The 27,694-nt window shown below is 37.2% G+C and overlaps 1 protein-coding gene across 7 annotated transcripts in view; it reads left to right on the top strand.

Annotated features, from left to right (window-relative positions):
• The window catches only part of UBE3D (ubiquitin protein ligase E3D), a 474,449-nt gene that overhangs the window by 92,013 nt on the left and 354,742 nt on the right, over positions 1-27,694 (top strand). For 6 of the 7 annotated variants that reach the window (XM_063605398.1, XM_063605399.1, XM_003816375.6 and 3 more), the window contains exon 9: positions 16,147-16,285. In XM_063605398.1, the coding sequence (XP_063461468.1) occupies positions 16,147-16,285 (139 nt within the window). Of the gene's footprint in view, positions 1-16,146; positions 16,286-21,318; positions 21,446-27,694 lie in introns of those variants that run through there. The other variant, XM_034962438.3, reaches the window with a different exon arrangement.

Here is a 27,694-nt window from a genome sequence, read left to right as displayed (position 1 = left end):
GGCTCTTATGAGAATCTAATGCTGCTGCTTATCTGACAGGAGGCAGAGCTTGGGCGGTAATGTAAGTCATGGGGAGTGGCTGTAAATTCAGATGAAACTTCGCCTGCTTGGCTCACAGGCCAGTATTGGTCTGTGGTCCAGGGGTTGGGGACCTCTGCTGTACAGGGATGATTACCCACATTTTAAGTGTCTTTTTTATACCTTGGAATCAAATACTGAGGCTAGCCTCTTCAAAATGAACAGAATGTAGATTAATGAAATCCAGCTATCAGAGATAGCTCATTTTAAGGGTGTGGTGACAAGGAACGAGAAGCTAAGAATTTTATAATTTTTAATAAAAAATAGTGGCCTTTGGAAGTTTCAATGAAATTCTTCTTAGGTTTTAAAGCTGCCATTTAAAAATATTTTGTTCTACCTCGGAAAAATTTAGCAAACATTTTTCTCTTTGACTCAAGATGCTCTTCAGGGAGGAGATGCCTTTTAGTGCATAAAGTCTTTGAATAAAACTGGAGTATATTTTCCAGTTTCAATAATCAGACCTCTCTGCAAGTCAGTTAATGAGTAAATAGCAGATATAAAATTTAGGAGATTGTCAGGACTGACCTGATAGATTTTGTTGGTTATATTTATTTTATCTAGGTGCATACAAATCAAATTCTTATAGGAGAATCAAATCCAAGTTGGTAGAAATGAATTTTTCTCTATGCCAAATAACTTGGGAAATTGATTCTCCTACTTTGCATAAAATGGGTGTGGCCAGTTTTGTCTTGTTTTTTTGTCTTTTGTACTATAATGTGGTGTTGTCTTTTATTCAGTCATACAACTTTGGGGATTCCTGAATAAGCTTTTACCTGTGGTAGAAACAACAGATTTCAGAACATTAGTAGCTTCTCATTTATATAGCTTTTTAAAATAATTTTATAGCATATTCCTTAAAACAATACTGTTAAACATATGTGTTTTCAAAGTTAACTGGTAATGATTTTATTTCTATCATAGTTCATTTAAGAGAACAGTTACTTTAGAAGGATAGACTAGACATGTATTTCTTTTTAAAAATATAATTTTTGGTTATGTGAATGATTCATGTTCAGATTTCAAAAATAGAAAATGTCCTAAAGTGCATCATTTTATTTATATAACTTCTTGAAATTATAGCAGTCTGCAACATAAATGGTACAACAAAGAATACCAAGCTATATTTTTATGTACATTTAAATTTGTAGAATTATGTACCATTTTTAAGTATCTGAACTAAAACCAGGGTATTTCCAACATATAGCTTATATTTTTATATGATTATTTTTAAGAGCAGACTTAAAATCAACTCTACTAGAGTTACATTGACATGTGACTTCACAAAAGGTCTAAAGGCTTAAACTTGAGGGCTTTTTCCAAAATCAAGGGCTCTTGCACAGGTAGCATGAGATCTTGGTATTTGGATTCTCATCTCTTCTCATGGAGGGAGGGACAGAATTGTTAGTCATTAGGATTTGTCTTCTAATGGGTCAGAGAAATCCACTTATGACTTAGGGTTATGAAATTCAGTCACTAGTAGCTAAGATACCAAGATTGGTCGGGCCTTATTCATGTGAATTGAGTTATACCATTGCCAGCTGCCCTCTTGTGAAAGAACGGTATCTGGGTTTCCAAAGGAAGGGCATCTGAGGATAGACTTGGGAAGAGGTATAAAGGGAAGCCAAGGATACTGAAGATGATGGTACTCTGTGAGGGTAGGAATGGAACTCTGTGGTTGCATATGATGCAAACAACCAGAACCCACCCCGTTCTGAAGGCATGGGCTGAGAGAGCTCTGCTAGATCATCTCTCTCTTTTCTGCTGAAACCAGACGTGGTTTCACCATCTATCTCTGGTCTCACCATCTATTTCAACACAATCACTGCCAACCAATTTGAATTGAAAAATGAAGAGAACCTATTTGTTATACCAGGTCTAGGACATCATCAAAGAAGAAAGCGTCAAACATTTTGAACACCTCTAATACAACTCCAAATAAAGCATCTATAAATAATGCCATTTTATCAATACCAGTAATATCAATATTAATAAATTAAATATATTTCCTGACATGTTTTTTAAAAATTCTTTCTGGCAAAAATAAACTTAAAAAAGACATCAAGAGCTATTTAAAAAAATAGAGGCCAGGTGTGGTAGCTCATGCCTGTAATCCCAGCACTTTGGGAGGCCAAGACAGGAGGATCACTTGAGGCTAGGAATTCCAGATCAGCCTGGGCAACATAGCAACACCCAGTCTCAATATTTTAAAAAAAGAAAACATCTTTAATCCTTGCTTTGTACCTTATGCATCCTAAACACTTTGCATTCACACTGGCAAAGGACTTCCACTTTGGGACAGAGTGGGTAATGCTGATTAATGAAAGTGTCAGCTGAGTTTGGCCCCTATGGGACAGGGAATCTAGTAATGCCAAGTGTCAGATTTATTTATGAGAATGTTATTAGAGTGGACCTAATTTATTATGTCTCAACCCACATACTTTGACTGCCACTTACTTAGGAGGGTGATTAGAGGATTGGAAATGCATTTCTCAGCCTCCTAAGTTTTTAACTGATTTCCTCTGGTAATGTAATAGAACATAGTAAAAATGTGAGCCAAAAGACCTTATTTCTGAAAACTTTTCCTAAATGGTTATATTTATTAATGTGCTAACAAATATTATGATATATAATTAGAAGTTAGTTCAAAATGGAACTGTTTTAATTATTTTGTCAGAAAATGGTAAATTAGAAAAAGAGAATTTTGACTGAAAAGCAGCGATCCTTACTCAGGGGTCCATAAATCTTGAAAACATTATGCTAAGTGAAAGAAGCCAGACCAAAAAGGCCACATGTTGTATGATTCTATTTATATAAAAGAAGGGAATGAATGGACTTGGAGAGGAGGGTGATCTGAGAAACACCCAAAATTATATGCAAAATCCTCTTTGTAAAATGAATGTTGTTGAGGGGAGAGAGTCCCTAGTTTTTGTTTTTTGTTTTTTGTTTTTGTTTTTGTTTTTTGTTTTGAGACAGAGTCTTGCTCTGTCACCCAGGCTGGAGTGCAGTGGCGTGACCTCGACTCACTGCAACCTCTGCCTCCCGGGTTCCAGCAATTCTCCTGCCTCAGCCTCCCGAGTAGCTGGGACTACAGATGCCTGCCACCACGCGTGGCTAATTTTTTGTATTTTTAGTAGAGATGGGGTTTCACTGTGTTAGCCAGGATGGTCTCGATCTCCTGACCTCGTGATCTGCCCGCCTCGACCTCCCAAAGTGCTGGGATTACAGGCGTGAGCCACAGTGCCCGGCCCAGAGTCCCTAGTTTTAACTATATTGTCATTGAGGCCTATGACCTTCAAAATGGTTTAAAAATCACTACTTAAAAACCTTTTTAAAAATGAATTTCTGTCCTTTGTCCTCTTTTTGTAAATTCATAGAGGTTCTTTCTGTCAATAAGGTTTTCTGCCCTCTGCCTGTGATTTAAAATTTTTTTATTAGCAATACAATTTTTTAAAATTATAAAACCCTTATAGATTTGTGTTTGTAGTAGTTTTTTAGAGTTTTTGGCAAGATTTATTTTATTTTTACATATATGCCTGTGATACATCTTGAATTTATTTTTGAAAATGATATGATAGGTTTTTAAATTTATTTTCTTCCAGATGAGTGGTTTTTTGAACTATCACCCTTAATAAATAATCAATTTTTCTGTCCTCAAATTGTAATAGTATATCATTTCTATTGTATTATATCATGTTCTATTATATATAATTATATGTATAATAGTATATCATGTTCTATTATATGACTATGAGTAAACACCATAGAAATACGTTACATTTCATTAGGGTCTATTTTTGGATTTTGTGTTTTGTTCCATGGATCTATTTGTCTACTTCTATATTAACACCATTTTGACTTGATTACATTAGTTTTATTATATGTTTTGGTATCTGGAAAGCAAATATGCCTACGGCATTCTTTTTACCATGGTCATTTTCAAACATTTATTCTTGCAAGTAATATTATTTTATCCAGTTCTGATGAAAACCAACCCCTTTGGGATTCTAACTGAAATTACATTAAATTAAAATATAAATTTTGGGACCATTGACACTTTTATGATATTAAGTATATCTTTCCATTTTTTCATGTCTTGTTTTATGTTCTTGAGTAAGGTTATGTAGTCTAATTTCTGTAGCTCTTTGTCTTTTTTGTTAAATTTTCTAAGTTTGTTTTGTTTTGTTTTTAGAGAGGGTCTCACTCTGTCACTCGGTCTGGAGTGCAGTGGGACGATCTTGGCTCACTGCAACCTCCACCCCCTGGGTTCAAGGGATCCTCCTACCTCAGCCTCCCAAGTAGCTGAGCCCACAGGCATGTGCCACCATGCCAGGCTACCTTTTTGTATTTTTAGTAAAGACGGGATTTCACTATGTTGCCCAGGTTGGTTTCAAACTCCTGAGCTGAAGCAATCCGCCCACCTTGGCCTCTCAAAGTGGGATTAGAGTCGTGAGCCACTGCACCTGGCCTCTAAGTATTTTTATCGTGATGTTCTTATTGTAAAAGAGGAAGGTTTTTCCTTACTATTTTTAGGCTTCACTTCCACCCCACCCCACCCCCACCCCCACCCCCACCCCCACCCCCACCCCTGCCCTGTGTAATAGAGAGATTCTTGCTTTTTACATAAATATCTTGGGCACATTTTCTTAACTCTTGTTGTTAACACACAGTCTCTCAGGCTTTCTAAGTAAAACAGTCATATCACCAGGGGAAAAGGGGATTAATTTTAACATCTCCTTTACAAGAAAGCGTTAATCAATGACAGTGACCACTCCTGTCTACTTCCTGATTTCAATTGCGATAATTGTATGTTTTGCCATTTATAATTTGATTTTGAGTATTGCTTACAAACTGATGAGAAAAGGCCTAATAATTGAGGCTACTGATGGCATTCCTGAAGTTGTGCAATGAAGCACCTCTGCAAATGACTCAACGAAATTTGAAAATAAGATAAAATTTTTAAAATGTAATTCACAGAAAGCAAATCCAAACAGCCAACAAATATATGAAAAGAAACTCCAGTTCACTAGAATTAAGCAAATATAAACCAGATGAATAGCACAGAATAATTTTACTTCCATCAAACTTTAAAAACCCCAACTGTTAGTTCACTGTTGGCAGGAGTATGGGGCAAAGAGTACTCTGATGACTGGTTGTGAAAATGTGAATTGGCACAGACTTTCCAGAAATATCTATTAAAATTAAAAAATGCATATACACCTCAATCTGATATTACCACTCTTGAGATTCTATTCCAAACAAATCAAAGTACCAGAATGTAAAGAAATGTAAGCAAGGACATTATTGTAATATTGTTCATAGCAGGAAAAGAAAACTGGGAGAAAAGATAACCAAGGTATAGTATTTTAGACATACACACCTTGATGTGTTATATAGCCATTAAAGAGAGTGAATTATTAGTCCCAGAGCAGTTGATTTGAGGGCAGAGAGTGGTCAGTGGATAGTGAGAGATCAGTGATGGGGTGGGGGGCAGGGGAAATAGGGAGAGGTGAGGGAGGTTAAAAGGGGGAGAATGCAGTACAGTATGAGATTTGGCAAAGATTTCTTAAACAGGACACAAAAAGTGGTAAGCTTTAAAAATAGAAAAACTTGATTACATTAAAATTAAGAACTTTTTAAGTAAGTGCTTATCATATGACCCAGCAATTGCATTTTGGGGCCTTTTATCCTGGAGAAATGAAAACTTAATGTTCACCCTAAAACCTGTACACAGATGTTCATAGCAGCTCGTAGCTATTATTTGTAATAGCCCCAAACTGAATCAGCCCAAATGTCCTTCAGTAGATGAATGGATAAACAACTGTGATTATATTCCATGGAAATTTACTCAGTTATAAAAAGGAATGAAAGCTAGGTATGGAGTTGAGTAGCCTGTAATTGCACCTATTCTGGAGACTGAGGTGGGAGGATTGCTTGAGGCCAGGAGTTTGAAACTAGCCTTGATAATATAGTGATCTGTCTCTTAAATTTTTTTTTTTTAAACTTAGCCTGGTGTAACAGTGCACGCCTCTAGAATCAGCTTCTCAGGAGGTTAAGGTGGGAGGATCACTTGAGCCCAGGAATTCAAAACTGCAGTGAGCTATGATCACGCCACTGCACTCCAGCCTAGGTGACAGAGCAGGACCCCATCTCTTTTTAAAAAAGAAAAAAAATATGAACTGTTGATACAATTACTTGGATGAGTCCCGAGGGAATTATGGTGAGTTATAAAAAAAGACTACATATTATATGATTCTACTTATGTAACATTCTTGAAATAACAAAATTATAGAGATGAAGAACAGATTAGTGGTTGCCAGGGGGTAGGGAGTGGAGGCGATGGGGAAGGGAGGTGGTTGTGCCTCTAAAGAGTTATCTTAAGAGATGCTCGTAATGGAACTGTTCTGTATGTTGGCTATTCAGTGTTAATGTGGTCACACGAGTCTGCACATGTGAAATAATTGCCTAGAAGTAAATACACATAGACACACACAAATGAATGCATGTTTAAACATGAGGTTTAAAAAAGGTTGGTGAATTATATCAATGTTGATGTAGTTATCCAGAATGCTACCATTAGGGGAAGCAGGGTGAAGGATAGACAGCATCTCTGTATTTCTTACAAATGCATGTGACTCTACAATTATCTCAGAACAAAAAGTGGGAAGAAATGGTTTAAATATTTAAAATGGAAAAAGTGAAGGACAAGGGAGAGCAGATGCCAGCTCGACAGAGTAAATTATGTGGGGCTTGATTTTCCCATTTGAGGCAGGGAATGGAAATAAAAGATTAATAAAATGAAAAAAATGAAAAAAATATTTTTAAGGTGGTGAACTACATAGTATAGAGACCAGTTTGTCTCACATTTTGTTTGCAAGTAAAAATTTTCTAGAATTAATTACAATAGCAACCATAATATGTTTGAGTTTCTGTTGGGAATATTTACTAGTTCTCCTAGCTCACTGTTACATAATTAAATCAGTGCATTCAGCATCCATCCGTCTTGATAAGAAAGAGCTGAATAGATCTATAGGTATCCCTAGAGCTGATTTAATTTTTCCACAAATTCTTTTTTTGTTAAATTTAAATATGATATACATACCATAAAATTTGTTCTTTTAAAGGGTACAATTCAGTGGTTTTTAAGTATATTCACAAGGTTGTGCCACTATCACTATCTAGTTTCAGAATATTTCCGTCACCCTAAAATGAAACTCTGCCCATTAGCAATCACTCCCCATTCCTCCTTCCAGCCCCTGACAACCCCTAATCTGCTTTCTATCTTTATGGATTTGCCTATTCTGAGCATTTTATATAAATAGAATCAAACAATATGTGGCATACAGATGAGGAATGCCTTAAAAGACATACCAGTCAGTTGCAATATATGGATCTTATTTAGTCCAAACTCAAACTGTAAAAAAAAATAATGAGGCGGTTGAGGATATTTGAGCACTAACTACAGACCTGATATGAAAGAATTGTTACTTTTTTCAAAGTGTAATAAATTATATTGTGGATATTCTTTTTAAAAGAATCTATCTTTAAAGATACATACTGAATTATTTCCTCATGAAATGAATGATATGTTGTCTGGGATTTCCTCCAAAATAATTCAGAGGGGTTGGGGGCGTGTGGAGATACAAATGAAACAAAGTTGGCCATGTGAGAATGATGGCTTGAAGCTGGGTCTTGGGTACATGGGTTCATTACACTTTTCTCTCTTATTTTTGAATTTGTATTTGAAATTTTCCGTAATGAAAAGTTCTTTAAAATCTGAAGAAGTAGCTGGCCTCTTTAGATAGACTTCTAATTATTATGTTCTTAATTATATCACTTCTAATTATGAAGTTTCTGACAGGCTTGTTTGTAGGGTGGATTCTCCTCTTCTTCTTCTTTTTTTTTTTTTTTGAGATGGAGTTTCGCTCTTGTTGTCCAGGCTGGAGGACAATGGCGGTATCTCGGCTCACCGCAACCTCTGCCTCCCAAGTTCTAGTGATTCTCCTGCCTCAGTCTCCCGAGTAGCTGGGATTACAGGCATGCGCCACCACACGGGGCTAATTTTTTGTATTTTTAGTAGAGGTGGGGTTTCTCCATGTTGGTCAGGCTGGTCTTGAACTCCCGACCTCAGGTGATCCACTGGCCTCGGCCTCCCAAAGTGCTGGGATTACAGGCGTGAGCCACTGTTCTCTTCTTTAATGAAAGTGTTCCCAGTCTAATTTCTGTGTTCTTAGTGACTGCTGTCTTGCAATGATACAAGCATTTATAAAAGACAACATTTCTTATTTTTTGGCATGAAGTAATACATTTAATTTTGAGACTGCCTTATTGGTATCTTATTTAAATGAGAACCATTTTCCCAATGCTTTCTGATGTGTGGGAGATTAACCTTGACAAACTTACAGTCATATGGGCAAAGTTTGAAAGGCATAGCATTCAGGAATTGTGTACTTAAATTCTCTCAAGATCCCTTTAATTCAAAGAGAATTAAAGACCAATTTTGGCATTTGCAATTTAAAAGAGTCAAATTTTTCTTCTGTCATTTTCAAAGAAAAATTTTCTTGTGGATACTGTTCATTACTTAATGAACTTTATTTGGACAAACAGTAGTTTGTATGTGCATTTTTTTCAGGGTCTATTTTTATTTAATTAATGCTTTTGAAATATTTTAAGTATAATGCAGTCAATATGGCTCGTCAGAACAAACATTCCAATATATTTAGGTGTTTCAAAATGTTGTATTCCTAAGAGTGGCTTATAAGAATTTTAAAATTTTGGTTATGTATTAAATAGGTGAATGTTTATAAAAATTCTATCACTAAGTTGTTGCAATTTGCTTGTTTTGCTAGTTTGTGAGCTTAAATTGATGGACATATCATTGGCGTAGCTTTGAAAGTGAGCATCTAAAATTTACAGGTATAAGCAACATAATATTTCAATATCTTTAATAGGTTCTTTGCTTTCTTAGGTTCTTCTAGGGTTGAAGAGTTCAAATTATCTACTAAAATATGAGAAACGAGGTTTAAGTTAAATATTTTCATCTTGAGCTCTCTCATACATACCATTTTTTCTTCTCTACACAATAATATTTTGGATTCCTTTTAAATATTTTAATTTTGGTAGAGTTGTTATATCATTTCTATTGTCATTTTAACCTGTGTTACATTAAACGACCTCCATGTTTCCTAGAAGACTATATCACCTTTCTATTTACTCAGGTTCTTTTCTTGATATTGATTGGTTTGATTCATTCTCAATTTCACCATTTTTGTTAGAAGTGATAGAAAGTGACTTTTTTCCCTTTCTCAATGCCTCTTTGAAAATAGATAGGCCATAGTTGCTTCTCTAGGGAATTTTGACAAGGCAAAAGTTTAGAAATAAGGATGGTGTGTCCTCTACTTGTATTTTGGTCTGTTAGACTAAGGTCATCTGACTGACAGTTCTGGTCTCCTAGGAAAGCTTTTCCTCTCTCAGTACTTTAAAAGTCACAGAAGTAAGTTTCAATTGATGTTTAGTTCATTGTTCCTTTTGAAGTATCTTTCTTATTGACTTATAGTGGATGATTACTGATTTAGGTCCAATAGTCTGTGATGTCTTTATAGGAAATACCAGAAATGTTCCAGATTCTGCCCTATGGTTCTTAAAATGCTTGATCAACAGACATTTGTATTGATATTTATGATGGTTCATACTGAATGTCAACTCAATTGGGTTGAAGGATGAAAAGTGTTGATCCTGGGTATGTCTGTGAGGGTGTTGCCAAAGGAGATTAACATTTGAGTCAGTAGGCTGGGAAAGGCAGACCCACCCTTAATCTGGGTGGTCATCATCTAATCAACTGCCAGCCCAGCCAGGATATAAAGCAGGCAGAAAAACATGAAAAGGCTAAATTGACTTAGCCTCCCAGCCTACCTGCTTCTCCCATGCTGGATGCTTCCTATTCTCGAACATTGAACTCCAAGTTCTTCGGCTTTGGGACTGGGACTGGTTTCCTTGCTCCTCAGCTTGCAAACAGCCTATTGTGGGACCTTATGATTGTGTGAGTTAACACTCCTTAATAAACTTCCCTATATATCTATCTGTCTTATTAGTTCTGTTTCTCTAGAGAACCAAGACTAATATAATATGTGAGTCATGGGCAGAGTTGCAAATGACACCTCTGGCTTTATCAACATATGTCCTAAATTCCACATAATGAGTTTGGTGATTGTTTTAGGATATACTGTATGAATTCAGTATGCCAAGCCATTTCTTCCTCTTTCCATTTTGTTCTCTTTTATTTCTTTCTCCAAAAAAAAAAAAAAAAAAAAGATGAAAACTTTACCTGAAGTTTTGAGGGAAAGTTACCTGTAGTTCTTACTCTCCTAAACAACTAATTTCATTTTTATTTATTACTTTCTTTGTTCATATGTATGAATGCTTCCTGTGATTAAAGTAATATTTTATGTGATTGAAATTACAGAGAAAGTTTATAAATCATAACATTAGAAATAAGTCCTGAGACTCATGAAAAACGTACTGTGGGAATAGAAAGAGCAGGATGAACATTAGAAATGTGAGCAATATTAGACCTAGCTGGTTTGTCTAATTTCAAAAATAAGATTGTTCAAATTATTTTAAGATGAAGGGCTTTGAGATATCTAGAATTTACCCTATCATTTGCCTTTGGGGTTTTTAATCTCTTTGGGTGGAATTAAATAATGCCTAATATACTTTTGCCTTGTTCATGGAATATTAAAAAGAATGGGATTTAGATGGTAAAGATCATGCTTGAGATTTTCCTATCATTTATTGGCCCTGTGATCAAGATAACACTCTTTTCCTTTATGCGCTTCAATGGGAATAAAAATTGTTAAATCACAGAATATTTTAAGGATTAATTTTAAAATGCCAATGTTGGATTTACATACCATGCAAATGTCTGTAATTACATAGAGACATGGGTAACTAACATGATAACTAATTGTATCTTTTTTGTGACTGTGGTTATCATTACTGTAACAATGTCCTTTTGTATAAATTTCGATAGTTTGATACATTGGAGAGGTTGGGTACCTGACTCCAAGGTCCTGTGAGGAAATTAGGCTCCAGAGTGCTTGTCCATGATCACTCACTGATGAGTGACAAGGCGGTGCCAATGTATTTTTATTTCTATTTGAGTGTCCATTTTTGATAGGTCATACCATAGCCATTTAGCAGCATGTTGAAACTTTTAAGTAGCATTTAAAATTTCCGTTGTCTGAACCAGAAATCACATCAACAGCATAACATTACTTGTTTTTGATTATAAAAATAACACTTGAAAAATAAAAGGATAAAGAAGAAAATGTAAAAACCAGATTATTATTTTCCTGTAGTGGAAACAACTGTGAATGTATTGCCTCCTAATCTTTTTTTCTCATCACATGGTTATTTTCACTTACTCTAACATGAATATTTTTCATTGTCTATCTTACTACCTTTCCTAGTCAAGTTTTAAAGTAATACAGACACACACACACACACACACACACACACGTATAAAAAATAAATTAGCATCTTTTTTGTTTTTTTTTTTTGTTTTATTGTTGCCCAGGCTGGAGAGCAATGGCATGATCTCGTCTCACCACAACCTCTGCCTCCTGGATTCCAGCAATTCTCCTGCCTCAGCCTCCCGAGTAGCTGGGATTACAGGCATGCACCACCATGCCTGGCTAATTTTTTGTATTTTAGTAGAGACAGGGTTTCTCCATATTGATCAGGCTGGTCTCGAACTCCCGACCTCAGGTGATCCTCCCACCAAATAACTTCTTAAAAAAAGATCAAAATACTCAACTATATTTTGCAAGCCAAAGAGTTATCTTGCAGAAGAAGTAGGCATTAGCAGATTCAGTTATTAAATTCCTACTTATGGTTTGCTTGGAAAGGATAATATATACAGTGTCCTCAGCAGTCAGTGTGGTGTGGTGCGAATAGCACAGACTTTGCATTCGGGCTGACCTGACTGAATCCTGGTCCTACTTCTTGCTAACTGCATGACGTTGGACAATCACTTAACTTCTCTGCCTTTGGTTTCCTATTTTTGAAATGGGATGAATGATGCCTACCGTTCAGGGCTGCTTTAGGATTAGAGACAAGAAATATAACTAAAGTGCCTGACCTGGTGCCTGGATGTGTTAGGCTTAGGATAAGTGATAGTCAGAAGAAACCTAAGGCCTTAGGCTTACAAGACTGAAGTAATTTTGTAAAAATTAAAGGCGACCATGTTATAGCCATAATTAACTAAGTAATGTGTCTTCAAAATATTTATTTGCATAATTTACCATTTTCCCTTTCTCTTGCAAATATATTACTGCCCAAAGAGGAATGGAAAATGATGAAAAAGTGACTGTCTTGAGATGCTTTCTACCGTGGTAGGCCATGGTCCAGGCTACAGTGTTTACCTCATTTCGAGAAGGTCCAAAGCATCATGGGCCTGGAATAGGTCTTAGAGATTCACTGATGAGTTCCCAAGGAACATTCACAATCCAGGGCAAGAGATTCAATTCAGAAAAAGCAAAAACCTTTTCACCACACTTTTTAAAAAAATTCAGAATGAAAGTAGCTTCAGTGAACCCTATTGTGAGTGGCAGGAGTTGGGGTCAGGGGTATAAATTCTGAAAACTTGAGTTGTTTTATTGAACATACAAATGTCAGTGAGAAAATTGAAAAGGTATTTATTTTAGCCAGTAAGAGGTTAATACCTGACTGTGTCTGCAGAAAAGCAGCATTGAGGCAACTTTTAAATCTTTATTTCCAAAGAAGATGAGAAAGTTAGAGGAAATCACTCATGTCTGATCTAGAAAGAATTAGAGACATAGACGTATCCCAAATAAGAATACTACTAAGGCATTTGTTTCCTTTATAAGAACTTGCCTAATACCATATTTATATCACTTACAAATGCCTTACTAGTATGTAAGTGATATAAGTATGGTATTAGGCAAGTTCTTATAAAGGAAACAGGACAATATCTCTAAGAAATGATATGTAAGTGGGTCTCACAGGATGAATAGAAATTCAGCAACAAGGATAACTGCCTTCCAGGCCCAGTTAACTGTATATGTAAGACAACAGTGGATTATGGAGAGCATGAGGAAGGGGTGTGGGTGGAGAGTGAGCTTAGAGCCACTGCACTAGCACTAAGTTTGAATTATGGAAAAGACAGCAACATTTTAATTTTCATTCCAGAGAAATGTTGAAAATGTTACGTAATGAGTAAAAGCAAAAAGAATAGCAGAACCAGTCAATCAATGTAAGATAATTTTTTAAACACAGAAAAGACACTTAAGTGTGCCTTCGCCTATGAAGGAGTGAAGGACATGCCATCCCAAAATGTGTCAGATTGGTATATTGATTATTTAGAGGTGAAAACTTTGGAGAAATTGGAGTCTTATGAGGCTGTGTGGACGGGATGCCTTCCTGAGCTAGGAGCTCCTGCATACAGAAGAGATACTGAATGAAATTGCCAAGATGATGGTGTATGTCCCCAAGGAGGAACAACTCTTTTCTTCCCGGGACTGCAAGCGTATTTCCCAGAGGATTAACTATTTCCCGTCATGAAGGCTAGATGAAGACTTCCTGGAGCTGCCTTTCTTCCACTAACAGGACCCTGGGAGGCCTGTAGGAGCACCCTGTTTGGGACTGTGAGGTGCTTGAAGGGGTGTGGACTGGCATCCAGCTGTCACTAAATACAACTGGTGTGTAAAAGGCAGGCCTTACATTCCTTAGGAGCAGAGCCAATCCTTTTTTTTTTCTTTTTTTTTTTTTTTTTGGAGGTCTCACTGAGATAGGAATTTGGATCACTGGATTCAAAGAAACAGAGCCAATTCTTAAGATCACTTGGTGCCTTAAAGACACGCATTCCAAAGTGGAATGTGGTTGAAGGAAGTGGGCCAGGTGGTTGAAGAAAGCCGTGTGGAAGCTCAACAAATCAAGGGCTTATTATGACGCTGCAAATGGTCTCCTTAGCATCTCAGCTCTTCTGCAAGGAAGAGCTTGGGTGTTAGACCTCAGAGGCTGTAGGGTCCTTGGGTTACAGAGCAGGGAAGAATGAAGTTCTGTGACCCAGGGGTGGAGAGTACACTCTACGTTTGCGGGCTGGTGGTACTACCAGAGGAAAGCCAAGCTGCTTCTGTTGTGAGCGGATCAGCAAAGAGCCTCAGGCTGAAGGGAAAAGTGCAGAGAGGAAGATATTTTACAAATCAGGTCAGTTTAGGCCAAGACTTATTATGCTCTACAGATTTTGAGGGGGGTGGGGGAACTTTTTAAAAACAGTTAGGGGTCTTGACAAGTTGTATGTAAAGATTAAAATTTTCTATTTTTCTAAAAAAAAAAAAAATTAAAGGACACGGTTTGTCTTTTCCTGCATGCAGCAAGTGATCAAGATTCCTCTGGGAGGGGCACCCTCTCCATACCAAGGTGAGAAAACAGCGCTTATCACCCGAGACTTGGAATTGGAGACTGCAGTGGACCCAAATAAACATATATACCTTATCTTCCATCTGTTTTACAGACGCCCACACCATATATCTCCAGTGACTCCCCTAGAAAATTTACTTCCTCTAGCCAGATTTTCCTTGTCCTGTCATTTTCCTCATACTTATCACTCTGTGCCAAAAAAATGTATAAAAGCATCTTGCTTTGGCCACTTCTTTGGACTTCACTTACTTGTAAAGATCCCCATGTACATGTAAAACTAATAAAATTTGTAGACTTTTCTCTTGTTAATCTGCCTGGTGTCAGTTTGGCTCCCAGATCCAGCTGAAGAGCCTACTAAGAGCTAAAAGGGGGTTGGAGGTGATCTGTTCTCCCCTACACAAAAACTGGACCAGTGTCTTATTCCAGTCCAACTAGTTGGCCGTTACTTCAACAGAGAGTGAACTCCATCACCCCACATCAGAAATCTGTCAGCATAATAAGTAACCTGATTGATAAAACATCTAAACCATTTGCCATGACTTGTTCTGTAAAGTATTTAAAATCCATTATGTCCCAAACCACTGATTCTCTCCAAGTTTCCATTATTCACCACTGATTTGGTTGAAGATTGCTTTTCAGAGAGAAGTTTATAGAAGTGGCAAAAAATACATGTATATTTATATAAACCAATATAAATATTATATACATATATCTTTAAAATTAGTGATAAGAGACACTTTGGTTGCAGATCAGAGAGGAAATAAGTAAACAGAAAAGTTGAAAACCTAAAACTCATGCTATTCTTATTATTTTATTTTCTCATAATTACTTTTTGATGTTTCCCTTTACTGTAAGCACTAGATGAGGAGCCAGGAAGCCAGGATTCTAGCCCCAGCCATATCACTTTCTACACATTGCCTCATTTCAGACAGATCCCTTTACTTCTCTAGCCCTTGGTTTCCTGATCTCTAAAATGAAAGGATTTTCAAATAGGTTCCGCAGGATATAGCAGAGATGCTTCAAGGGCCACTCTGGAAGATGAAGGGAGGCCTCCTGCCAACCTTTCCCCTTCAGACACAGCAGCTTCGCTTTTATTTGTATTATAAGTTGGGGCTATTACAAGATTTTTTTTTTAACAAAAGGATTCTGTCACTTTTTAAAAGTTTGAAAATCACTGAGCTAAATGTTCCATAAGGGCCTATCCAGCTCAGAAAACCATTTTCATAGCTGTAGAATGGGGATAACAATAGTTCCTTCTGTTAGGTTTCTGAGGGGTAAACGAGATTACATGTAGAACAGGGCATAGAATGTAGGAAGCATTCAGTGTGTTAGCCGTTAGTCTCTGCCACCCCTTCCCCCAGCAGGTCCCACACAACTAAGACTGCATTTCCTGTGACTGTATACTTCAGAGTATGAAATGATGGCCTGAAAAATTGCCTGATCCATCTGCTTTATATCAACAACACCATAAAAACGTCTTGGACATGTTCTCTGTGAATTTTTAATATAGTTTATTTCTAGTTTTTGTACTTTGCCTTTTTCTCTCACAATTGAGTTTTCTTCTTTCATATCAGATTTTTAAAATAATTATGATAATGCATTTTTGAAAGTTAATGTGTTGGTGTGTTCCAGACTTGTCAGCTCGTGGGAAAGTGACATCAGCGTCCACCCGCTAACCCTGCCCTCTGCAACCTGCTTGGAGCTGCTGTTGATATTATCAAAGAGTAATGCCAATCTGCCTTCATCCCTTCGCCATATGAATTCCTTTCAGGTGAGCAATGGCTTCTTTTCTAGGCTGTGATTTCTCAGTTTTACTTGGAATTATTTTTTAAGGATCCTCTCTTTCACAGGAGATAGCCCGTGGAATTCCCTAGTTTCAAATCATAACAAGCATAATGCATATATTGCTTTGTCTATCTGTTTTTTGTTTTTTTGTTTGTTTTTTGGAGGCAGAGACTCTCTCTGTTGCCCAGGCTGGAGTGAAGTGGTGCAATCTTGGCTCACAGCAGCCTCCGCCTCCCAGGTTTAAGCAATTCTCATGCCTCAGCCTCCCGAGTAGCTGGGACTACAGGTGCATGCCACCACATCTGGCTAAATTTTTGTATTTTTAGTAGAGACAGGGTTTCACTATGTTGCCCAGGCTGGTCTCGAACTCCTGAGCTCAGGCAATCCATGTGCCTCAGCCTCCCAAAGTGCTGGGATTACTGGCATGAGCCACCGCATCCGGCCTTTGTCTATCTCTTTTTAAATAAATGAACAAACAGATGCTCAGAATTGACTAGGTAATTGTCTAGTTGTGGCAGAACTCACAGCTGTATAACTCCAGGCTTTGCTCTCCAGCTCCCATCTTGCCTCTGGGAAATGGCAAGAAGATCAGGTAGACACTTGTGAATGCCACCTCCCTTCTCCCAAGTTTGCAGGAGACCCAGGAATCTTAACCATTATTAGTGGCTTTGCTGCTGTTAGCCTGAAGTCAAATTGCCAAATGGATGTTTAACAGGATTGGTCTATTTAACAGGGTTCTACTTTCTGAGCCATTTCCCTCTCTCTCCTTAGCCCTCTCCCTTATCACTTCCCTACTGCCCTTGATACTTATTTGTTCTCCTAGTCTAACTCAGTTCTGCAAATGTAGACTGGCCAGCAAGATGACCAGCAGGAAGACCCCCCGCCTCCCTCACAGTCAGCTAATTGTCAAATGAGTGTCAAATGAGAATTAAATGTTAACTTGTGGCTTAAGTTGTGGCCCTGTCACTACTATATGTAATTGCACATATCTGCGACTCTTGACAATGGGAAAATACGAGCCCTTGGATGCTGGTGGGAATACAACGTACATTGCTGAGAAATAAATAAACATGGGTTGTTTCTACTTCTGAAGGGTTGTTAATGTATCCTAAGAAAACTTCAGGAGCATTGTATATTGCTTTGTACCTCTATTATGTGGTAAAACAAGATGTGGATTTTCCTATGAATCATATCTCAAGAAATGGAGAGAAAAAAACTGCTCCAATCTTATTTACATTCCTCTCCTCTTGGAAATCTGTTACATGGATTGTCTCTGTGATGCTCTTCCTCTTTCTGAGCCTCAGGCACTCATAGAGTACAGTCTTTGGTCTTAGCATGCCTATTTATATTTGCTGCCCGTTGGTCAACTCCAATCCTGGTGTCTCAAAGGACCTTAAAGAACATCTTCTCATTTTGTAGGAGAGGAAATTGAGATCTGGAGCAATGGATTGAATTGGCCAGGAAACACTCAGTGGGTCAGAGACCAAACTGGACTCACTCACCAGGATTACTCCATCTGCCACCAACTGCAGTGCCCACTAAGGTCCTGGGGGTGGAGTGAGTGTGAGTGGTGGGTGGAGGCAGGTTATTAGATCTGCCTTGGAATGTCCACAGCCTCCCCTTATTTTGCAGTAGTTTGTATTTATTTTATTTATTCATACACTGCCTTAAACCAGATATGATTTAAAATTCTGTATATCCATATTTCTTTAAGTTCTGCTTATGGGATTGAATAATGCAAAAGTTTGTATATGCCCACAAATGTTCATGGAGGGAGAGACAAGAAACTTAACAGTGGTTATCTTTGAGGAGTGAAGCTGAAAAACAATAATTTTTTATTTCACTCCTTCCCTCATGTACTGTTTGAAATTTGCAAGCCATGGGTGAGTGGGCAGCAAGAGAAATGACTCTGACTTAAAGGATTTTACGGCATATTGGGGGAAATAGGACAGTCATCCATGGATGATTTAACTTGAGAGGAATTTTGTTACAAAGTAGCCTCAACACAAGTCTTAAAGAAATTAAAAGTAAAAGAGTAATCTAAACCAAATATGGGAGGTTTGGGAGGAAGACCAATCTATATTTCTTCCCTGTGAGACCCAGGAGGCCTTGCCCCCTTTAAGGATGTCATTTCAATCTCATGGAAACACAGGTGCATGAAGCCTGGCCTGCAATTGGTGGCATTAGTGTGGTCTTAGCACCTTTAATTAGAGGAGCTCTTAGAGTGGTCTGAATGTTAATTACTCAATGCCCTTTTCTATTGGTGATTGTACTTCATGTGGTTTTAGTCCCTTTTCTGAATATTATTGTCAGAAACACACATGCTTTTCCAGTTTCACAGATACAGAGAAACTTGACAGAATCTTACGAACTGGTTTGGTCCCTGCTGTCACCCCTGGAAAGATGTATTCTTATAAGGAACATACCAGGAATCATCTTCCCTACCCAGGTCTTCACTCCAAGATGAAGGATCAGTGAAAATGGGAAAGTGTGTGTCAGGATTAGAAAGAGATGCTCTGCTTTTTCATCTTTGTACCACCCACTTCATCATTTATTATAATGGCGAGGAATGGGGCTTCTAATTTTGCCTGTGTTTAGGATTTTTTAAATTGGAAATTCACTTTCATGCACATTTTTTAAGAGCTATATTGGCAAGAGCTATAAAATAGCAGAATGACACTTGTTAAAGTTATCTTTACATTTCCAATTCTCTTACTTTTCTGGCTGAGTCACTGTGAGCAGTGCTTCTTTTTCTGTAAAGCTGTCATTTTAGGATTCACTTGGTGCTCCTGCTTGAGCTGTTATCACTGCTGAATCTCAAAAAGAAGAGTTTATCTTATTAATTAAAACAACATAATATGAAATTCTAACTTCTTAAATTACATTGTAACATTTCTCTCAGGCCAACAGGGTTCTCTTTTGGTGGTTTTGTTATAAATATAGCTTCCACTCTGTTATAGTACCTTACTATTTCTAATGCAATTATAAGCCAACAAAATGTAGGATTTGATTGAGATTCACTGACATATTGCTAAGCATATACTAAGTTGTTGCAGTGGTCCCAAGAAGATGGATGGACTTATCATTCCTTATCATGTCGCTTCCTGCTTAAAATTCTTCCATGGCATCCTGTTGCAATGAAAATAAAATCCAAACTCCTTATCTTGGCCAATAAGGCCGGGGAACATCTTGGCCCTGCCTCCCTTTCTGACCTCATCTCCGGCTCTCTCACTGTCACTCTGCTCCAGGCACACTGGCTTTATCTCCCTGTCCTTATCACAAGCTGGTTCTGGCTGTAGGATCTGTGGACTGGCTGTTTTCCCTGCTACTGGGAGAATACTCTGCACCAGGTCTTTGCATGGCCACCTGCTTCTTGTCTTTCAGGTCTCAGTTCAGGTATCCCCTCTGAGGAGAGGCCCAACCTGACCCCCCTTCTTCACATTACCATTACTCTGTAACCTTACTTTGTTTAATTTTCTTCATAGCACTTTCCACTATTTGATCTTGTTCATTTATTTGTTCGCCTTTTTCCTCTACTAAAATATGTGTTGACTGAATGAAAGGGGGAATGTCTGTTTTTGTTCAATATTGTGCCAACAGAACCTAGTATAGTGCCTGGATGTAGGAAGAAGTTAATAAATATTGGATGGCTGGCCAGATGGCTGGATGGGTGGATGAAGGCACAGTTAAAATGCAGATGGACACAGCCATGTGACATTCTAGAAATCTAAAAGACTGAGCTGGGTTACACAGAGGTATGTACAGTATACACTCAGGGCAGAAGCAGCAGCCCTTTCTCTGCTGGGGCAGTGCTAGACTCAACAGATAAGGTCTGGATTTAAGATATGTCAGCAAAGTTGAGCACAGATGGGTATCCACATTGAAACTGCAACCTGATGTTTTGTACAAATGAGAAAAACTCGAAGAAGAGTTCAGCCCTTAGAAAGAGCTGGCAGGATTCAGATAAGCAAAGTGATCAATATATAGGATGGGACTCTCTGGGTACTGGAGACCACAGTACCACAGTAGGGAATATGGGAATGATGCCCAAGCTTTTGTGCCAGAAACCAAGGCAGTAGGCATTAGAGGTGCAGAGGTGTCCTCTGGAGGAGGCAAGTTGCAGCCTGATGACGTCATTGCCGTTGCTAGTTTATTTCACTCTGTGTGCTTCAGAACTCTGGGGTTAGGTGGCACAAGGCCATTTCTATACCCATCTTGCTGGGCAGCAACCAGCTCTTAACCTGAAGTCCTGCAATGGCAGCTTTAAATATAGGTAAGATGTCTGGAAGGTAGAACCTTAAAAGCAATCAGGTTGGAACCAGGACTGGGCAAGAGCTGCTGGTTTTAATGGCAACTATGTATTTTTCCTAGAATCCTGGCCTATTGCAACTAGAAGGAATAACTAGTCTAATAATCTTATTTTTATAGATAACGAAACACATACCCAAGAATGTTAAGTTGATATTGGAGACTGAAATTCTGATTTCTTAGTTGTGCTTTTTGTGCTACAGAGACTATGTTGACTTCTCTTTGGGTAGAGAGGGGATTTTTCTATACTTAGCATTTCTCTGCTCCAAAGTAGCTCACACCTGTAATACCAGCACTTTGGGGGCTGAAGCAGGAGGATCACTAGAGCCTAGGAGTTCAGGTCCACCCTGGGCAACATAATGAGACACCATCTATGTAAAAAATTAAAAAATTAACAGATGTGCTGCCATATGCCTGTAGCTCCAGCTACTCAGAAGGCTGAAGTAGGAGGATTGCTTGAGCCCTGGAGGTCAATCCTGCAGTGAGCCATGATTGCGCCACTGCACTGCAGCTTGGGTGAGAGTGAGACCCTATCTCAAAAAAAAAAAAAATTAGATATTAATAATCAGATAATAATATAAATTATAATAGCTAATTTTTTTTAGTTCTTTCTGTTTTCCAGGTACCGTTCTCAGTGATTTGTACTTAGTAGCTCATTTCATTTTCATGACACCTCCATAAGGAAGGTATATTATTATTTACATTTTACAGGTGCAGAAACTGAGCACAGAACATTCCCAAGCTCACACAGCTAATAAGTAGAGGAACATGAAGTACAAGGCCTGGCTCGAGAACCCCTATTCTTAACCACTAAATAATGTTAACCTCTTTTAATAAGGTTGGTTAAACAAAGTAAGATGTTTTTAAGTGGCATGACTTGTCAGCCCCTTGCATGTGCTTAAGGGGTAGTGTGATCCTCCTAGTTGAGGAACATAGTAAACATTATTTCCCAAGTGTACTTGATAGCAGGGAGACTTTTTCTAGGGGCATTTTATGGGATTAATGTTTGCAGAATACAAATGGGGAGACACCGTTCTATCTCTAAAGACCCTTATGTACATTCTTAGTGGCAGCCTTCCTTACCTCCACAAGAAGTAGTGCTGCAGTTTTAGAGGCTGATTGTCAGGAGGATACCATCTCTTTCTTTTGAGACTAGATGGTCGTCCTTTTGGTCAGGGCCTCTTTGGTCAGAATGGCACAGTAGGAACAAGATCTGCCTTTGGCATTCCTTGGTACACACTGAATCAAGCCTGAGGCCCAGAAGTCCCCTGGCTGAGCATTGCTTTCCCACCCTGTACCTGTTCCCAGTTCTATTTCAACTGGCACTCATCCACTCTGTACACTGCATACCAAAGTAGTAACGTGGCAAAGGGTTCTACTGGTAGATTAAGCCCTCTGGCTAAACTCTGCCTCTCCCCTAACTTAAGGATTGACTCTCACTGAGAATGCTCCAGAAGAGTCTTCCTTGGAAAATATACTCAACTAGGATAAGGAAGAAGTGTTTCATAGCCTTGGTCCCTGAGTGGAGGAAACCCTTCCTGTTTATTCCCACATCTTACCTCATTAACTCCAGCTCCAACCAGCTGCTCCAGGCTATCTAAATGGTATGGATAGAATTTTTAAGGACATAGCCCCAGGTTAATGACAGAATTCTAAACAATTTTAGATGTTTTCACAAACACTTGCCTTTTTCAGATCCTTGCAATTCCTATTTTGTTTATTCTTAATTTTTATGGGTACATAGTAGGTATATATATTTATGGGTTACATGAGATATTTTGATACAGGCATACAATGCATAACAAGCACATCAGGGTAAATATGGTATCTGTCACCTCAAGCATTTATGCTTTGTGTTACAAACAATCCACTTATACTCTTTTAGTTATTTTTAAATGTACAATTAAATTACTCTTTACTATAGTCATCCTGTTGTGCTAGCAAATATTAGATCTTATTCTTTCTTTTTTTTTTTTTAATCCATTAGGCATCCCCACTTCCCCCATCCCTCCACTACTCTTCCAAGCCTTTGGCAACCATCTTTCTACTCTCTGTCTCCATGAATTCAGTTGTTTTAATGTTTAGATCCCACAAGTAAGTGAGAACATGCAAAGTTTGTCTTTCTGTGCCTGGCTTATTTCACTTAACATAATGACCTCCAGTTCCATCCATGTTGTTGCAGATGACAAGATCTCATTGAGTTTTATGGCTGACAAGTATTCCATTGTGTGTATGTGCCACATTTTCTTTATTCATTCATCTGTTGATGGACACTTCGGTTGCTTCCAAATCTTGGCTCTCGTAAATAGTTTTGCAATAAACATGGGAGTGCTGATATCTCTTTGATATACTGATTTCTTTTCTTTTGGGTACCTACCTAGGAGTGGGATTGCTGGATTGTGTGGTAGTTCTTGAACTCCTGACCTCAAGTGATCCACCTGTCTCAGCCTCCCAAAGTGCTGGGATTACAGCTGTAAGCCACTGTGCCCAGCTGGTAGTTCTATTTTTTGTTTTTTGAGGAACCTCCAAACTGTTCTTCATACTGGTTGTACTAATTTACATTCCCACCAACAGTGTATGAGAGTTCCCTTTTCTCCACCTCCTTGCCAGCATTTGTTAGCCTGTCTTTTGGATAAAAGCCATTTTAACTGGTGTGAGATGATATCCTGTTATAGTTTTGATTTGCATTTCTCTGATGATCAATGATGTTAAGCACCTTTTCATATACTTGTTTGCCAATTGTGTATATTCTTTTGAGAAATATCTACTCATATCTTTTGCCCATTTTTTAATCAGTTGATTAGATATTTTCCTATAGAGTTGTTTGAGCTCCATATGTATTCTGGTTATTAATCTCTTGTCAGATTGGTAGTGTGCAAATGTATCATTCCATTCTGTGAGTTGTCTCTTCACTTTGTTGATTGTTTCCTTTGCTATGCAGAAACTTTTAATTTGATGTGATCTCATTTGTCCCATTTTACTTTAGTTGCCTGTGCTTGTGGGATATTACTCAAGAAATCTTTGCCCAATTCAATGTCCTAGAGAGTTTCCCCAATGTTTTCTTACAGTAATTTTGTAGTTTGAGGTCTTAGATTTAAGTTTTTAATCCATTTTTATTTGATTTTTGTATATGGTTAGAGATACGGGTCTAGTTTCATTCTTCTGCATATGGATATCCAGTTTTCTCAGAACCATTTATTGAAGAGACTGTCTTTCCCCCACTATATGTTCTTGGCACTTTTGTAAAAAATGAGTTCACTGTAGATGTATGGATTTGTTTCTGGGTTCTCTATTATATTCCATTGGTCTGTGTGTCTGGTTTTATGCCAGTACCATGCTATTTTGGTTACTATAGCTTTGTAGTATAATTTGAAGTGAGGTAATGTGATTCCTCCAGTTTTGTTCTTTTTACTCAGGATGGCTTTGGCTACTGTGGGTCTTTTATGGTTCCATATAACTTTTAAGATTTTTTTTTCTATTTTTGTGAAGAATGTCATTGTTTAGGCAGTGATTGCATTGAATCTGTAGATTGCTTTGAGTATTGTGGACATTTTAACAATATTGATTCTTCCAGTCCATGAACATGAAATATCTTTCCATTTTTTTGTGTCTTCTTCAATTTCTTGCATCAATGTTTTATAGTTTTCATTGTAGAGATCTTTTATTTCCTCAGTTAAGTAAATTCCTAAGTGATTTTACTCTGTTTGTAGCTATTGTAAATGGGATTATTTTTAATTTATTTTTCAAATTGTTCCCTGTTGGCATATGGAAATCCTAGTGATTTTTGTATATTCATTTTGTCCCCCGCAACTTTACTGAATTTGTTTATCAATTCTAATAGTTTTTCATTGAAGTCTTTAGGTTTTTCTAAATATAAGATCATATCATCTGCCAACAAGGATAACTTGATTTGTTCCTTTCCAGTTTAGATACCCTTTATTTCTTTCTTTTGTCTGATTGCTGTAGCTAGGACTTCCAGTACTATGTTGAATAACAGTGGCAGTGGGCATGCTTGTCATGTTTCAGATCCTAGAGGAAAGACTTTTAGTTTTTCCCCATTCAGTATGATACTAGCTATGGGTCTATCATATATGGCTTTTTTTGTGTTGAGGTATGTTCCTTCTATACCCAGTTTTGTAATGGTTTTTATCATGAAGTGATGTTGAATTTTTCCAGATGCATTTTTAGCACCAACATTAATTGAAATGTTTATGTGGTTTTTGGCCTTCATTCTGTTGATATGATATATCACACTGAGTGATTTGTATATTTTGAATCATCCTTGTATCCCTGGGATAAATCCTACTTGGCCATGAAGAAATATCTTTTTAATGTGTTATTGAATTCAGTTTGCTAGTATTTTATTGATAATTCTAAATCAATATTCTTTAGAGATAATTGGCTTGTAGTTTTCTTTTTTTAATGTGTCTTTGTCTAGTTTTGGTGTCAAGGTAATACTTCTGGCCTCCTATAATGAGTTTGGAGGTATTCCATTCTCTATTTTCCAGAATAGTTTGAGTAGAAGTGGTATTAGTTCTTCTTTAAATGTTTGGTAGAATTTGGCAGTGAAGCCATCAGGTCCTGGGCTTTTCTTTACTGGGGAACTTTATATTATGGCTTCCATCTCATTTGGTCTGTTCAGGGTTTTTTCATGGTTCAGTTTTGGTACATGGTATGTGTCTATAAATTTATTCATTTCTTCTAGATTTTCCTATTTATTGGCATATAGCTGCTCATAGTAGCCATTAATGATCCTATGAGTTTCTGCAGTATCAGTTGTAATTTCTCCTTTTTCATCTCTTATTTTATTTATTTTATTTATTCTCTCATGTTTTCTTAGTTATTCTGGCTAAAGATTTGTCAATTTTGTTTGCCTCTTCAAAAAAACCAACATTTTGTTTCATCGATCTTTTATATTGTTTTCTTCATTTCAATTTCATTTATCTCTGTTCTGATCTTTACTATTTCTTTTCTTCTACTAATTTTGAGTTTGGTTTGGTTTGCTCTTGCTTTCCAAGTTCTTTAAGATGAATCATTAGGTTGTTTATTGAAGGTTTTTCTTCTGTTTTGATGTAGGCACTTATAGTTATAAACTTCCCTCCTAGAACTACTTTTGCTGTATTCCATAGGTTTTGGTATATGTGTTTCCATTATCATTTGTTTCAAGAAATTTTTCAATGTACTTTTTAATGTCTTCATTGACCCACTGGTCCTTCAGGAGCATATTGTTAATTTCCATGTATTCGTATAGTTTTCAAAATTCCTCTTGTTATTGATTTAAAGTTTTATTCCACTGTGGTCAGAGAAGACGCTTGATGTTATTTCAATGTGTTTTGAGTGTTTTAAGACTTATTTTGTGACGTTAACAGAAGGTCTGTCATTGAGAATGATCTGTGTGCTGAGAAGAATATGTATTCTTCAGCACCATAAGATAGGGCAAGAAAAAGAAAAGAAAAGAAAAGAAATTAAAAATTTTAAAAATATGTATTCTACAACCATTGGATGAAATGTGCTGTAAGTATCTTTTAGGTTTATTTGGTCCATGGTGCAGAGTAAGTTTGACGTTTCTTTGTCTGTTTTCTGTCTAGAAGATCTGTTGAATGCTGAAAGTGGGGTGTTGAAGTCTCCAGTTATTATTTTATTGGAGTTCATCTCTTTCTTTAATAATACTTTCTTTACATATCTGGGTGCTCCAGTTTTGGGTGCACATATATTTACAACCATTATATCATTTTGCTGAATGGACCCTTTTATCATTATATAATGACCTTCTTTGTCTCTTTGTATAGTTTTTGTCTTTAAATCTATTTTGGATGATATAAGCCTAGCTACTTTGCTCTTTTTTGGTTTCCATTGACATAAAATATATTTTTCCATCTTTTTATTGAGAGTTTACTTATATTCAGTGTTGTTATTGATAAGTAAAGACTTACTCCTGCCATTTTGTTATTTGTTTCCTGGTTGTTTTGTGGTCTTCTCTTCCTTCTTTCCTTCCTGTCTTGCTTTTAGTAAAGGTGATTTCCTCTGGTGGTATGATTTAATTTCTTGCTTTTTTTTTTCTGTGCCTGTTGTATGATTTTTGATTTGAGGTTAACATGAGATTTGCAAAAACTATCTTATAATTCATTATTTTAGGCTGATAACTAAACCCTGCTTGCATAAACAAACAAGCAAAAAGAAAACTAATAAAAACTCTACACTTTAACTTTGTCCCCCACTTTTTAATTAACTTTTTAATTTTTGTTGTTTCTGTTTATATCTTATTGTACTATGTCTTGAAAAGTTGTTGTAGTTATTTTTGATTGGTTAATCTTTTAGTCTTTCTACGTAAGAGTAGTTTACATACCACAGTTACAGTGTTATAATAGTCTGTATTTTTCTGTGTACTTATTTTTGCTGGTGAGTTTTGTACCTTCAGATGATGTCTTATTGCTCATGAACATTCTTTGCTTTGTGATTGAAGTCCTCTCTTTAGCATTTCTTCAAGGACAGGTCTGGTGTTGAAATTCCTCAGTTGTTGTTTGTCTGGGAAAGTCTTTATTTCTTCTTTGTGTTTGAAGGATATTTTCTCCAGATATACTACTCTAGGGTAAATTTTTTTTTTCCTTCAGCATTTTAAATAGGTCATGCCACTCTCTCCTGGCCTGTAAGGTTTCCACTGAAAAGTCTGCTGCTACGTGTATTGGATCTCCATTGTATGTTATTTGTTACTTTTCTGTTGGTGCTTTTAGGCTCCTTTCTTTATTCTTGACCTTTGGAAGTTTGATTATTAAATGCCCTGAGGTACTCATCTGTGGGTTAAATCTGGTTGGTTTTCTGTAACCTTCTTGTACTTGGATATTGATATCTTTCTCTAGGTTTGGGAGGTTCTCTGTTATTATCCCTTTGAATATACTTACTTCCCTTATCTCTTTCTCTGCCTCCTCTTTAAGGCCTGTAACTCTTAAATTTGCCCCTTGGAGGCTATTTTCTAGATCTTGTATGTATGCTTCATTCTTTCATTATTCTTTTTGCTTTTATCTCCTTTGACTGTGTATTTTCAAATAGCCCACTAATTCTTCTGCTTAATCAATTCTCCTATTAAGAG

This window comes from Pan paniscus, chromosome 5 (assembly GCF_029289425.2).
Source record: "Pan paniscus chromosome 5, NHGRI_mPanPan1-v2.0_pri, whole genome shotgun sequence".
NCBI lineage: Eukaryota > Metazoa > Chordata > Mammalia > Primates > Hominidae > Pan > Pan paniscus.
This window is presented reverse-complemented; position numbering and strand designations above follow the sequence as displayed.